The sequence below is a fragment of the Candoia aspera genome, chromosome 2 (assembly GCF_035149785.1).
Source record: "Candoia aspera isolate rCanAsp1 chromosome 2, rCanAsp1.hap2, whole genome shotgun sequence".
Lineage (NCBI taxonomy): Eukaryota > Metazoa > Chordata > Lepidosauria > Squamata > Boidae > Candoia > Candoia aspera.
The window spans coordinates 46097398-46112475 of record NC_086154.1 but is presented as its reverse complement, the minus strand read 5'-3'; the positions used below and the strand labels follow the sequence as shown (position 1 = coordinate 46112475).

Here is a 15078-nt window from a genome sequence, read left to right as displayed (position 1 = left end):
AAATATTTTTCAGGCCTCAGGGAACCCCTGCACATACAGGCTCTAATATAGGCCAGAAGTTACAAAATTATTGTTTGTTTCATGGGTAGGCCTGTATATATGCATTAACAGTGTTCTTAAACTAAAGAATGAAACTTACCTCTTTAATGTGAAGTTGCCTGAATTTGAAATAATATTTTAAATAAATCATGATTTCCCAGGGAACCCCTAGTGACCTCTCACAGAACCAAGGGTACCATGGAACCCTGGTTGAGAAACCTTGACCTAGAGCTACCATACTTGGGTTGTAGACATGTAGATAACCATTGGTTGGCAGCAGAGAGGTAGAAATGTTTGTTTGTCCATAGGTACCTAGTGGCCATCCAGTGCTTTGCAAACGTTACACACGGAGTTAGGTTACTTCTGTAAAGCCTCTACGAAGTAGTGACTTATGGATGTTTATTAGTAGATTTACGTCTATATGTAATCCTAGAAGAATCCTCTTCTCGACTTTTGAAAAATAATCCCCCCCCCTGATATTCAAATCCTGATTTCTGGGCACTTAAGTCTGGGAATTAAGTTCTGCTTCCCGAGCCGGCAAGATGGAAGCAGACTTCAGGTTCGCTTTGACATAAAAAAAAGTTTCCGGGATTAAGACCTGGAAGCAGTGCGAGCACAGAGGGAGAGTGCGCGTCTTCGCGAGGGGGCGGACGGAGGCATTTCCGCGCTTCAAAGGCGCGGGGGGAATTGGCTGCTAGCCCCCGTTGGGCTTGGCTGCGAAGCGGAGCGGCGGACTTCCGAGGCGGCGTTTTGAAAAAGAAGCTGAACTACAACAGGAACCTCCAGGCCGGGTCGACTGCCAGAGACGCAGGGAGAGGAGCGGTGGAAGGCGGGAAAACCCAGGCCTGGGGGCGCGCGTTTCCCCATCAAAGGAGACTCCCTTTTTGTCCTCGTCGCGGCCGAACCCGGGAGGCTGAAAGGGGCGACAGTGGCGGGGCTGCGGAAATGGTTTCTGACGTACCAGGGAAGCCTTTTGTGTAGCTGGTCCTGGTTAACCCCAAATCCCTTCCTTTCAACCCCCGGTGTCTCCGGTAAGAAAACGACCGCGTCCCTTTTCTCGCTAGCTTTCTTACAGGTACGACTTACATTCTTTCTGGTGCCTGAACCAGGAAGGCAGAGGAGAGGGAGAAGGAAGGAGAAGCTGAAGGAGCATCTCTTCCAAAGTTTCTGGTGCCTAATAATGGTTTTTTGTCTGCATGAGGCTCCTCTTTTTTTGAACAGAGGGGAGTTGTAAGTGGTAAGAGTTTTAACGGTGGAACAAAGGGGCATCAGGGATCCCCAGAGAAGCTGAATGAGTGGGTTTGCATTGGTCTTCCCTGCCGAAGTTAGGGAGCAGGGATCTCTACCAGAATTGGCCTTTTCAGAGAGTCAACTTTTTCAGGATGCAGACTAACAGAGAAAGTTTAAGGCCTGACACATCTGGAGGGTGTTATTTGATCTATTTGTATTGAGATAATATCATACTATTTTTACTTTTTAACTTTATTATTCACTTATTTATCACTGTGGAGTTTTCTAACCATGATGTACCAAATTCATGAAAAGTGTGGTGAGCAGCAACACTTCAGAATTGCAGTGTGAAGTAGAAAGTTTTTCACTTAGAGCTTCTGCGAGGGAGAGTGAGACACTACTTGATTGCGCTTGCCATCTTTTAGCTTTATTTTTTCTGTCTTAACTGATTTTATTGTAACTTTTTTTATTGTTGTGAGCTGCCTAGAGTCATTGAGAGTCGGGTGGTGTACAGTACAAGTTTGATTAACAATAATAGTTAGAAACGTAGAAGTGAATCGATTTCCAGATGCATATGTCCCTAAAACACTATTTTGTAGGCCACTGTTTTGGGTGCACTGTGGAAGAATGTGTGGACGGACAGCTGTTACTCTGGGAGCGGATCGTCTCCGCCGTGCCTGTGGTTACCGCAATAATCAAGGGGAAAGAACGTATCCTGAATGGAAAAATGCTGACAAATACAGCCCTTCCTTCAATAAGAGCCCACAGTCTAACACTCCTGTGCTTCTCTCCCGGCAACACTTTGAGAAGGTGAATTCCTTCAATTAAACCTATGTGACATAACTTCTAAAGTAATTGTTCACTGCACTCACTTTCTATTCGATGACATTTTTACATTCATGGATCATCCTGACTAAAGCCAATTTTTTGTAAAGAAAAATCACAAGTGTGTTTTGCCTGCTCTGTGGCATTCTGTAGAACATTAACATTCTGTTGTTATGGAAGCCAAGTTATAATTAATGCTACATCTGTGATCTTCTCCAAAAAGAACTATATCACATATCAAATTGGGCATTTTTACACATTTTAGCCATGCTTTATTTAGGATATTAATGCCAATGTTACCTTCTCTGAAGCTGTGAGAAAAAGGCATGATGGGAATAAGTTCCAAAGTACCTTTTATTTTCCTCCTATATTGCTAAGATAGAGAATGTTTATCCTTCAAAATGTTGCTGGACTCCCAACACTAATCAGCCCCAGTAAAGATCACCAATTATCAAGGATGATGGGCATTGAAATCTACCTAATTGGAGAACCATAGATTATCTTCCCTTGTGCTAAAATAAGGTGGTCTTGCTGCAACAGAATATAATGTAGGATTATGCTAACCCACAATGTGCATTCTTTTTGACAAACATGTGAATCTACAAAGAATAATGGATTTGGTGACATAAAATGAACGTTGGAGGGAAATCCTAATAAAAGCATAAGAGCAGTTTAACTACTTATTGGAATGCTGGGCTCCCCGTCATTGCAAGTATTTGAAGATCTGGGCCTAAAAATTCTCCAGAAAAGTTTTGATGTGAGGCCTATTTGGCAGTTTTAAAGTTCTACAAAGTTTCTTTTCAGATTATTAAAGAAAATGAGAAGAAAGGATTTCCTGATTCTCCCTCCCTCATATTAGTCAATGAGCTCAAATGTTTGTGTTGATTGTAGATACCGAGATGAATATGACAACTGGAATCATACTTGTTTACATAGGAAATTTTTCCAGTTCAGATTTTTCTGAAAACCCACATCCCTGGATGAATTCAAGCAGAGGTTAGATAGCCAACTGTCAGTAAAACTTGCAGGGGGTGTTTCCGATTACTTAAATGGGGTCTTCTGATTCTATGACCAACCTATTATGTCTTGTTAAATAAACCATAGTTTAAAAAATTATAATTATGAAAGTTGCCTAAAAGTATACATTTCAAAAAGTCATTAATTGCAGCATCATTCTGTAGAAATAACCAGCCAACATCTGCATGGACAGATATAAAAACTCCCTGAAAGTACAGCATCTCAGGTTGTTCTTCTCCAATGCCGTATTAGCCTTAATATCTCTAGTAGACCTTGGATGCATAAAATTATGTCTTGCACCAAACAAGTAGTTTCCGCATTTTTTAGTATAGCTTGTTATTGAATTGCTATTTGAGAGGGTCAGATAAAAAGTGTTCCTTGAAACTAAGGAGTAGTGGCCTCTCCCATTAGGAGTAATTACTAGTAATCTGTAAGGGAATTTTTGGTATAAATATCTTTTTTCTAGTACCACATTTCTAACTAAATGCTGCAAGTTTATTTAAATAAATTCATAATATTTTGGGATTCCCCATGGTTTACAAATATACATGTGGTTGTATTAGCTGTTAGATAAACACTCACAGACACACAGATATTTGAGGGGAGATACTGATATTGTCCATTTTATAATGCTAACTGCTCAGACTTTAAAAGATAATACTGTACTCAACTGTGACATGGTTTTATTTGTAGTTCAAAACAAAGAAGTTTGGCATTTTAAAATAATTGAGTATCAGATCACTGCACACACACAGACTTGAAACCTCATATGAGCATAACGCTTTTTCAGACTATTTCCTCTTTCATTTTTCTGCCTAAATGCTCAGGATAGCAGACTACAGAGGTTTTAGCAGTTTGTAAAGTCACAAAGAGAGAAAAATAAATCCAGTTAATAAATATTGCCACACAGCCATATAATTTTCTCTTCCTGTAGAGGAATTTTACCAGTGGACAAAATGGCAGATGTACCTGTTTGCCCATTCTGGCCCCTGCCACTCCTGCTGCTGCACTGGCAGTTTCTCTGTTATGCTATGCTTCACAGGCAAAGACAGTAAAAAATATTTTATCCTTGGAGAAAAAGAGATACATACACAGGCTTAGAAAGCAGAGGACAAGACAAAAGGGGAATGGGCATGCTTGAGGGGACTAAATATTGTATTGGTGATTTTAAACAACTGGAATACTGCAGTCCTTAATGGTAAAAGCACTAAAACTGATCCACAGGACATAATGAATATGGAATTAGAAATAAAATTCTCACACATTTTTTAATATTTAAACCTATATGTATATTGTAAGATTTCAGACAAACAAGAATGTTGGGCTTTTTAAAAACTGAATTTAAAGCAATTTAGAAGTCACGCACAGAGTAGTGCTGAAAGTGAATTTGATTAACCAACAAAAAGAAGAAACGAAACCCGTTGGTCTGTTTCAATTGTTTTAACTGAGAAAATTGCAAGAAATGACTCATATAAGTAGTAGAAGATATATATATAACATTCTATTTACTTCACGATTCTTCTCCTTTGCATTGGCCCTGTCTGGGCTCAAACCAAGCAGGTCGAGCCTGATTAGTACTTGGATAAGAGACAGCTTGGAAATTCCATGACTGTTTGTTAAACTTGGAAACTGAAAAATTCCAGAAGGCAATATCAGCCCACTTCCATACTGCTGCCATATAGACATGCCTGTGAAATCACCAGGATTGCAACTCAGCTTGAAGGAGACTTGTGTTTTTTGGAATATATGGAATCACTGTGCACTCTAATATATCTCTGAAACACCTGTATAAAAATAATTGAACTTTTCTAATAATACCAACAACTTGACTGCCTCCTTTCAATTATAGATTTCTCCACCCATTCTTCCAGTAACTGAGCTGACAAGTTGACTCTTGTTTTTTTCCAGAAAAAATAGGGCTACCATATCTGGTCTGTAGAAATCCAGATTACTGGATGATAGCAAAGAGCTAGTTTTCAGAAACTTTGAATATCCATTCTGCTCAAACTACCTACAGTATATAAATACACAGAAGCATACATTCTTAATTGGGGAGAATTGGAGATTTGCATATCCAAGCAAGTGGTGTGCACAGGGTTTCTCAACCAGGGTTCTGTGGCACCCTAGGGTTCCACGAGAGGTCACTAGAGGTTCCCTGGGAGATCATGATTTATTTTAAAAATTATTTCAATTTCAGGCAACTTCACATTAAAGAGAGAAGTTTCATTCTTTATTTTTAGGTTAAGAACACTGTTAAGGCATACATACAGGCCTACAAGTGAAACAAATATAATTTTGTAACTTCTGGCCTATATTTGAGCCTGAATGTGCAGGGGTTCCCCAGGGCCTGGAAAATATTTCAAGGGTTCCTCCAGGGTCAAAAGGTTGGTACACAACCTTAGCTGAATCTGTGCATGTGGCCTCTTTCCTAAAAAGTATTTTTTTCTGATTTTCCCTTTTAAGCAGCTGATTAAGATTTTTGCTGTTTAAAGCATATCAGTATGGGATACAGTTATGTGAATATAACGGATACGCACGCAGTTTCTGAATAGTCTTTGATTGCAGAGTAATCTTAATTCTATGTATCTATGCATGCTTCTTCACAATATTTCTTTTTATTCTTATTCTGGTTTATGAAAGGATGCCAGTTCTTCTGAGCGTATCCTTGTAGCCATGCGTTGGGGACTAGTTCCAGCTTGGTTCAAGGAAGCTGACCCATCTAAAATGCAGTACAACACTTCCAATTGTCGGAGTGATACCATGATGGAGAAATTCTCCTATAAGGTTAGTTGTATAGTCTTCAGTTTGGAAAAAAATATATATTTTTTTGTATTTGTCTCCCTCTGGCCATGGCCTTCATGACTTTTGAGCTGAACATGAAAACTGGAACTTTGTCTCAAATATACTACCAAAATCAAGATGCTGCAAACTCTGCATTTTAATTTTTCTGAAAGAGAACAAAGCCCAGTAGGTGATAGCATTTCACATGCTGTGCTTGACAGAACAGCTTCAAGATAGCCTGGTTTCTATGTAGACTAGATTAGAGAAAAAACTTTAAGACAGGCCTTTAGAAATACAGTAGTGCAAATAAGTCCATAAAAACTAATATAAAAGCTGAATATAATTCCTTTTTTCTACAATCATCCTCTCTCCCTTTTTGAAGGATCAGATTATTACATGACAATTAAACAGAATCAGGAAGTGATGTACACATGACTAAAGAAGTAGCTATTCTTCTGGAAAGCTAACTCTCTTTGTTCTTCTGTACAGCAACAGATAACTTCAAGCTTGCTCTATGATGACTTGTAGCTTAACCAATATTGTACGGAACTGCTTAGACCTACCTTGCTTTTGCTTATTTTTGGTCTATTTTCTCCAGTTTTTTAAAAAAATTATTTTATTTAATTAAATTTATGTCACCGCCCATCTCCCCCAATGGGGGACTCTGGGCGGTTTACAATAAAATGACACTAAAAACGTATCCACTTAATTTACCATTAAAACATAAATACAAAATGAATATAAAATCCAAGTGGAGATGGAACACCATCACTGAGGGGTGCTGTGGCGCCAGCCATCCCCAGGTGGAGCTGTCGCTCTCCCCCTCCCAAGCAAGGCGGCAGAACCAGGTCTTCAGTTTCTTCCGGAAGTCCAAGAGCGAGGAGACCCGTCTCAACTCCGGGGGCAAGATATTCCAAAGGGCGGGCGCCACTGCAGAGAAGGCTCGCCTCCTGGACCCCACTGGATGAAATTCCTTTGCTGATGGGGTCCGTAGCATGCCCTCCCTGCCTGACCGGGTGGGGTGGGTCGATGTTATGGGGATGAGACAGTCCCTCAGGTACCCTGGTCCCATGCCATGTAGGGCTTTAAAGGTGATAACCAACGCCTTGAATTGGACCCGGAAGCAAACTGGTACCCAATGCAGCTCATGTAACAGTGATTTTACAGCACCGGTAACAGTCCGCACAGCCGCATTCTGGACGAGCTGAAGCTTCCGAATACTCTTCAAGGGTAGCCCCATGTAGAGTCCATTGCAATAGTCTATATTTTCCTTCCTTTTCCCCAGACCCCATAAAATCGGAGTAGGGGAATATGAAAACAAGAAATGCTGCAATTTATTACAAACAAATAAGGTTCTTAAGCCATACTTGCACTGCTGTTTTATCAGTGTAATTCTGGAAGATGAATGAAATGCTCATCTATTCTCATTAAGGAGCAGAAGCCTATCAGGAACACTTTTTTTTTAATCCATTCAATCGTGTCCCATTCTCAGAGACTGCCTAGACAAGTCCCTGCACTTCTGAAAAGCCTTGCCATTGCCTCCTTCCTAGGGCTGAGAGAAAGTGACTGGCCCAAGGTCACCCAGCTGGCTTTGTGCCTAAGGCAGGACTAGAACTCATGGTCTCCCAGAAGCTGACTTCATAATTCAGATTTGAAGTCTGCCATATTAAATAAGCCAGGAGCCCCAGGATAAACATTTCCACCTTGGGAACCTCCTGATTTATTTAGCTGCTCTTCTTTGTAAAAGAAGCCTTGTTCTGAAAAAAGAACTCTGGCTTTGCATTTTGGTCGAATATGGCCTTCAAGATTCATGAGCCACAAATATGTCTGATGATTAAGGAGAACACCATTGTTCATGCTGCAGAAAATTCACAACTGTTAGCAAATGTTAGCTATTTCTGGACAAAAATACAGTTCTTCATTTCAGCCAAAAAAATCACTCCTGTATTTTAAGTTATGTAGTGTTTATTTTCACACGACAGTGAATGTTGAAGAATTCCTATATGGCTGTCAAAATAAGTATAATTATTAAAATTAGGATTTTTGGAAATCCAACGATCTGGATTTGAAGGAGAGATGAGGTGGAACACAAGTGTGCACTCAGGTAGCACTGGTTGGCACCTCTTTAAATCAAATATTTCTTTTCCTGGGATTGAATGGCAGTGGTCAAGCAAACATAGAAACTATGCAGCAGTTGTTGACAGATGCTGTGTGAGTGTCCCTGTGCACTCTGAACCACCTTTTCCCCTTTGAATACTGATTGCTGCACAGTCCTAGTTAAAACTTAGAGTGAACTCTTGCTTTGAATATGATTTTATAGACTCCCCAATGAGATAGTATTACAGTCTGCCAGTGCCAACCATAAAATATATGGTTTTAAATATATTTGAAGTTAGCATTGAATTGATTGCTGTTTATCCTGCTCTTCTCTTTTTCCAAAGGGGCCTCTCTTAAAAGGCAAACGCTGTGTGGTGCTGGCCGATGGCTACTATGAATGGCAACAACATAATGGACAAAAGCAGCCCTATTTCTTTTACTTTGCCCAGACTGAGCAGGAAATGGTATAACAATACTATACTCTAATGTATAATCTTCATATTTAATGCTGATGTTTTCACTGATACTTTTTAAAAATCTGTCCCCATAAATGGTTATTGCTATTACTGTACTATAAACATTACATTGGTCAGAATGAAATGGATGAGACTCTGCTTTGACATTTTCCCCTTTTTGCCCACAGCTGTGCAGTTCAGGCTGAGGATGGTCCCTCCTTTGGGGGAGATGGGCAGTGGCAAAATTTGATAGATAAATAAATAAATGGTCATATATGATCCTGCTTGCTTAAAGGACTGTTGAGTTGGGGAAATGTGGTGTTCCTAAACCTACATTATACTTACTGAAACACCTATTTGAGTCCCTGGGGATTTAACAATTCGAAATGTATCATTGGTAAACTGTGCAATAACTTGGAGCTTATCCACTGCTCAGTTTGACATTTCCAAGGCAGTTTAAAAAAATGAATAAAACATCATAGCATGGATAAACGTACATAATGTGAGAAACATTTGGAAGGATAAACAGGGCTTTGCCTAGCACCTAAAAGAGAGTAACATAGACACAAAGCTAACTTCCCTGAGGAAGTGTGGCAATACAACTAAAATTACCAACCTTGCTTCATATGGCAAGGTAAACCAGCTTATGGCTGAATTAGATCTGCCATTACTTGGATTTGATTGTATTTTATATATTTTATCGATTACTGGTATTATTTATTATTTTTATTGAATTTTAAATTATTTATTTAAATTTATTGAATTTTTAATTTAAATAAATTTATTTTAATAAATTTAAATAAATTTATTGAAATTCATTGAATTTTAAATTGTTTTTATTGTGAACCGCCCAAGGTCCCCCCTTGTAGGGGAGATGGGCAATGATAAAAATACGATAAATAAACAAACAAACCAGGAAACCAGGCTAAGCTACAAACAGCTTATCAAATAAAGATACTTGAACTGCCTTCTGAAATGAGCTCTGGGGATAAGTTTCCAGCACCTGATTTTAGCTACTAAAAATTGGCAAATTATTAGTGAAGACCTTAGTTTTGAACTATATGCAGTCTCTGAGCAGTCTTCAAAGGCAACCCCACATATGTTATTATGCAATAGTCAAACTAAGAAATTATCAGAGCCTAGACTGGCAAACAGTTTTTCACTTAGGCAGTTCATAAGCTTAATTTGTAAAATGCATTCAGTGCCAGTGGAACCACTTTGTTCTCTGTATCAAAACCTTGAGTTATGAATTGAATTTCAGTTATTGTGGTATAATTATAGTAACAAACTCAATAATAATTTGATGCTCAGTGCAACAAGATAATGGTGCTAGTTAAGGATTAGATGAAGGTGAGAGGTCCAAAGAGGTGATGTTTAGTCTATTTAAGAGGAGATCCCACACTGCTAAGGGTTTTTTTTTTAATGTATTGTCTTTTCATTTGCAGTTCACCAAACCAGATATGGAAGATGAGGTTGAAGATTCAAAAGGCAGGAAGCTGCTTACCATGGCTGGGATTTTTGATTGCTGGGAGCCCCAGAATGGAAGAGGAGCATTGTACAGTTACAGTATCATCACAGTAGATGCATCTGAAAGTGTAAAATCCATCCATCACAGGCAAGAGAGACATAACTAGAGAGGCACTCTCTTTTGCTGAATTTGATTTTTGGAATCTGGTTCATACTGATGTTTGGCCTTTTATGTTTTCTATTATTACAGGTTGCAGACTAGTTTGGATGTTTCTTTCCACCATTAAAATCTATGTCTTTCTACTTGCCTAGGATGCCAGCTATTCTGGACGGGGATGAGGCAGTTAGAAAATGGCTGGACTTTGCAGAAGTACCCACAGAAGAAGCACTTCAGCTTATCCAGTCCACAGAAAACATTGCCTTCCACCCTGTATCAACAATAGTGAACAATTCCCGAAATAATTCACTAGAATGCATTTTACCCATTGAATTGGACCTCAAGAAGGTAAGTTTGCATTTCCTTTTCTAGTCCCTTTTCTAGGGACGCGGTGGCACTGCAGTTTAAACCGCTGAGCTGCTGAGCTTGCCGATCGGAAGGTTGGCGGTTCGAATCCATGTGACGGGGTGAGCTCCCGTTGCTAGTCCCAGCTCCTGCCAACCTAGCAGTTCGAAAACATGCAAATGTAAGTAGATTAATAGGTACCGCTTTGGCGGGCAGGTAACGGCGTTACGTGTAGTCATGCTGGCCACATGACCACGGAAGTGTCTACGGACAAACGCCGGCTCTTCGGCTTTGGAACGGAGATGAGCACCGCCCCCTAGAGTCGGACACGACTGGACTTAATGTCAAGGGAAACCTTTACCTTTACCTTCTAGGATATATTATCAATTTCCCAATCTATTTTACAACCCCAGAATTCCAAGGCGGTCTCCCATCCACCCTGCTTAGCTTCTGAGATTGACTAAGGTGCTGTCACCTGCTTAGGCTAAGCATCTCTGTATAAAAGTAATTTTTACATTGTTGTTACTAATTGACTGGGAAAGCATAAAATTCAAAGATGAAGTACACGTACATCTTCTGCATCTGTATTCTGTTGAGCAGTTCATATGCAAAAAAATATTGTTTTAAGGTCTTCATCAAACCTTCCTGGATAAATGGGAGTGGGGATCCTGATAAGCTATAATTGTCCTCATCAGATATAAATTTGTTTTCCAGGGGGGAAGTGGTTTGGGAATTTTTTTTTAAATAAAACATACAGTATTCCATTTCACCAAGCTGGAATGCTCCATGAAACCACTAGATTATAATAGCAAGATTTACTGAACTAGTCTGCAGTTTTGGATGGACTAGTGATAAAAATCTTATTTTTCTTATTCTGTATCTTCCAGAATACCAAGATTAGTGCAAGCAGCACAGTAATGCTGAACTGGTTAAAAAACAAAGAGCCCAAGAAAGATGACAAGGATGAAGACAATTTACCAAAGTGGTCCAGCCAGTTCATCCAGACACCATCGTCCAAGAAAACTAATATAGACTTAATGCACCAGTGGCTCAAAAAAGATGGAGAACCTTCTGCAAAGCAACCAAAAAAACAGTGATATCTTGGTCATAGTGCTTATTACCAAGCCCGTTCTTAGCCTAACCGGTTCTTACATATGGAGTTATTGCAATATTTAAATTTCCTGATTTAGATTATAATGCAGGACCTCATGTATGCTTACTTTCTGATGCTGAGTAGATGGGCTTTGACATTTAACATTTAGTTTCTTTTGTCTGTCACAAATACGGGTATGGATATTTAGTGCAGCATTGACTTGACCTTGCCAACTCGAGAAGGCAACAGTGTTCCAAAATATGTAAGAAGTGAAGGATTTAATGTTAATTTTTTTCTTCTTCAAGGATGCAAGCAGAGATTTGGTTTGTCATGGTTACTGTCACAGTATTCATTCAATTCACTTTGTGGATTGCTCATCTTTTATAGAAAAAGTGGGTCACTCTTAATGCTGGAGATTTGCTGCTGCACAGGGAGAATGACTCTTTGCTTTATTCTCAAGCCATTTCGAATTGTTGTCCTTTTTTTTCTGTTTTGAAAGATGTGGAATGTCATCTTCAAGCAATATCCTAATATAATTCCTATTGGTTGGGAAGCTTTTCCAAAAGGATCTTGTTTCACTATTTTGGATTTACTGTACTTTCCAAACTTGTGGTGGTATTGTTCAACTAGTTCATAAAAGCTATAATGACAATCAGACCACCACTGTAACTGATACCTTGAGCAGGTGGTAAGAAAAGGGGAAGGGGGAGAGAAAGAACATTAGTCTTGTTTTTTGGGGGGAGTGAAGATAAGGTAGTAATGGTGTTAGTTGGCTGCATTAAGGATAACTGGACATTTGGTAATAATGCAAAAATCTAAACAAAAGCTTGATAAGGTCCAGAGACAAAGACAAAAATTGTGATTTTCTGCTTAGCACTTAGTGACTGCATCACTGGTCCCAATTGTGGTCACTGAGTGAGGACTATCTGTACTTACATCTCAATTGTCAAAACTTCATAAAGGCTTTTCTTCAATTACAAAAGCACTCAGTATCAATATAAAGGCCTAACAATCCAGCAAGCTTCTGCTCCATATCTTTTTTCCCTAAGTAGATAAAAGCTCATATACTGTATATCTGTTAAAACTGGAGCAGTTGGCTGAAAATAAGTTTCTTTTGATAATTTTTATAAGGTATACATGTTTGATTTATAAGGGAGCTGAGTGCGCACAAGCAAAAGAACTCTCAGAATGAATCAGATCAAACACTGAGTGGATCAAGGCCCATCTGAAATCCTGTGGCAGTGGGTGCAGCAAAGAGAGCTCTGTTGCCATTGCTTCTGCACAGGACAGGCCTGCAAAACTTTTCTGTAGTGTGTAGCATCTCTTCCATCAAGATATTGGAAGATGGGAATGAGAATAAGTTGGAGGCACACTGGGCAATTTTAATTGTTCTTTGGAGATGAAAGTTCGCCTTGATTTGGACTCCAATTTTAGGCGCTGACAACTATTTGTTTTATTCATATGGATTCTTTTCAGGAGTAGATTTTTCCATGGGCAGAGTATGTAGTGAGATGAGGGCCACTACTTACTTGCTCAACATGTATGACTCCAGGACAGTATTGAATTGAATGCAGTGTAAATGGATTACTTAAGAGTGTATGTGTGTGTGTAGTAAAATAAGGTTGCACATGTATACAGTAGTAAAATAAGAGGAGGGTCACAAATGGGTGTTTGCTGTTGAGCACGAATGCTTGGTTTAGGACACTTGGTTGCCACTGGTATTGGTACAAACTAGTTGGAGCTTTGAACAGTTCCACATATCACGTAAACCTCTCACATATCGCTGTAGACAGTATTAGAGCCAAGACATGTTTACATTGTCAGAAACAATATCCTGATTTAACAGGGAAGGTGCTTTTCTCCTGTTGTTAATACAGTATCTCATCCCATCTTAGCCCAGTGCATCTTGGGAACAATAAACACGATTACTTTAGTAAATACCAGATAGATTCAGTGGAGAAGACACCCTATTGATCTGTACTCCAAGATGGAATAGTAATAATTCAGACATCTTGTTCTGAATCTCTTCACCTTGCCAGAAAATCACAAAATGCTGTGCTAATATTCCAGGTAAAAAGCTAAAGGAACAAGTACTTCAGTACCTTCATTAGTAAATGTCACAATATTTTCTAAGCCTAGTGTCCTGAGAAGAAAACAGGTTACAAAATAAATCAATAATGTGGACTTTACCTCAATCCATCGGTATGGCATAATCCATATAACACAGGGACAGCTCTGATTCCTTCCTATGACTCTGCCTCTCCATCAGGAGCCCATTCTCACCTGAACTTAGCTTGGCTAAATCTAATCACTTAACTTCTAAGAGGGCCAGCCACCCAAATGTTGGTAACCTAATGCAGTGGCTGATCTCCTGCCAACAATCCATGTGAGCAGGATAGAGTCAACACAGATGATATTACATGTACAAGCAACTGTAGGACGTATCCAGACAGTAGTTTAACGTGCTGTCCTCAAGTTTGAGAAAGCATAAATATGCCACTATAAATTTGCTCTATCTACATGGGAGGTGCTAATGAGACCAGTAAGTACAGCTGTGCTAACAGCTCATTTCAGGGCAAATTAAGGGACAGTGATTAGTGAATCTCCTACTGATGGAAAAAAACATCCACCAATCACTCTCCCTGATGGGGACTGAGACTGGGGGAGAAGATGCATTTTGAGATATGATTAAAGCACTGGGCTTAGCCATCTGATCTGTCAGAACTTGATCTGCAGGGTGGGTGGGGATCTTCTGATCCATCTTTACTAGGAAGTCATTCATCCCATGAATCACCTGCAGTATCTAATCCATGGGGCAGGGATGATGGAGGCTGTGGCATATGTGACCCCTAGCCTCTGGATCAGTCCTTGGGGAAATTCCTGGCAAAGCAGGGAAGAGGCATCTGGGCAGGTTGCAGATGGCTATGTGGAACATCTTGACAGGTTGTGGATAGGCAGCAATGGCTGAAGCAGGACTTTCTCACTTGAGCCAGGGTCACCACCCTATGTGAAGTGCTTCCACATCTGAAGTCACACTGCTCAAGGGATGACAGGCATGCCACTGACCACCCTTTATAAGCAAGTATTCATACACCAACTTCTGTTTTATAATCCAAACATGGAAAAAGTGCAGCAAGCTAGGATCCCAGTTTTTTTAACATTATAACGACCTTTTGATTTCTGGTTAGTTTAATTAAGGGCAAATGAACACTCTGTTCTGTAGTTCTGAAGGATACCAGCACAGTATTCTTATGCCTTTTCTTAGAGCCTATAGTTCTGATGGGAAAGGATTAGTAATGTTTGATTTCTCTGATTCCATCTCCATGTTCAAAGCTGCCTCTTTAAACACAATTCCTTTTGTTCTCCTTAGCAGCATTACCCTAGATCCTAGAACTCTGAAAAATCTCCAGATCTCAGTCTGAGACTATTTACATTTTAAATCTCTTTTTGGCAGGCCAAAAAACAAACCCCCAAACCCTCCCCTTCTGCTTTGTTTCAACTGTAGATAGACTTTTTAAAGCCAAGGAAGGTTTGCCTGGTTATCTGATTGAGGGACTGAATAAGGAACAGCA

The 15078-nt window shown here is 39.6% G+C and overlaps 1 protein-coding gene across 1 annotated transcript; it reads left to right on the top strand.

The window, feature by feature from the left end:
* The first annotated feature begins 654 nt into the window (after window positions 1-654).
* HMCES (5-hydroxymethylcytosine binding, ES cell specific) lies at window positions 655-12163 on the top strand. Its single transcript, XM_063291717.1, has 7 exons — window positions 655-1070; window positions 1869-2079; window positions 5752-5895; window positions 8334-8453; window positions 9890-10059; window positions 10224-10416; window positions 11301-12163. The coding sequence occupies exons 2-7, from the start codon at window positions 1897-1899 to the stop codon at window positions 11508-11510; spliced, it is 1020 nt and encodes a 339-aa protein (XP_063147787.1). The 5' UTR covers window positions 655-1070; window positions 1869-1896; the 3' UTR covers window positions 11511-12163.
* Window positions 12164-15078: the final 2915 nt, after the last annotated feature.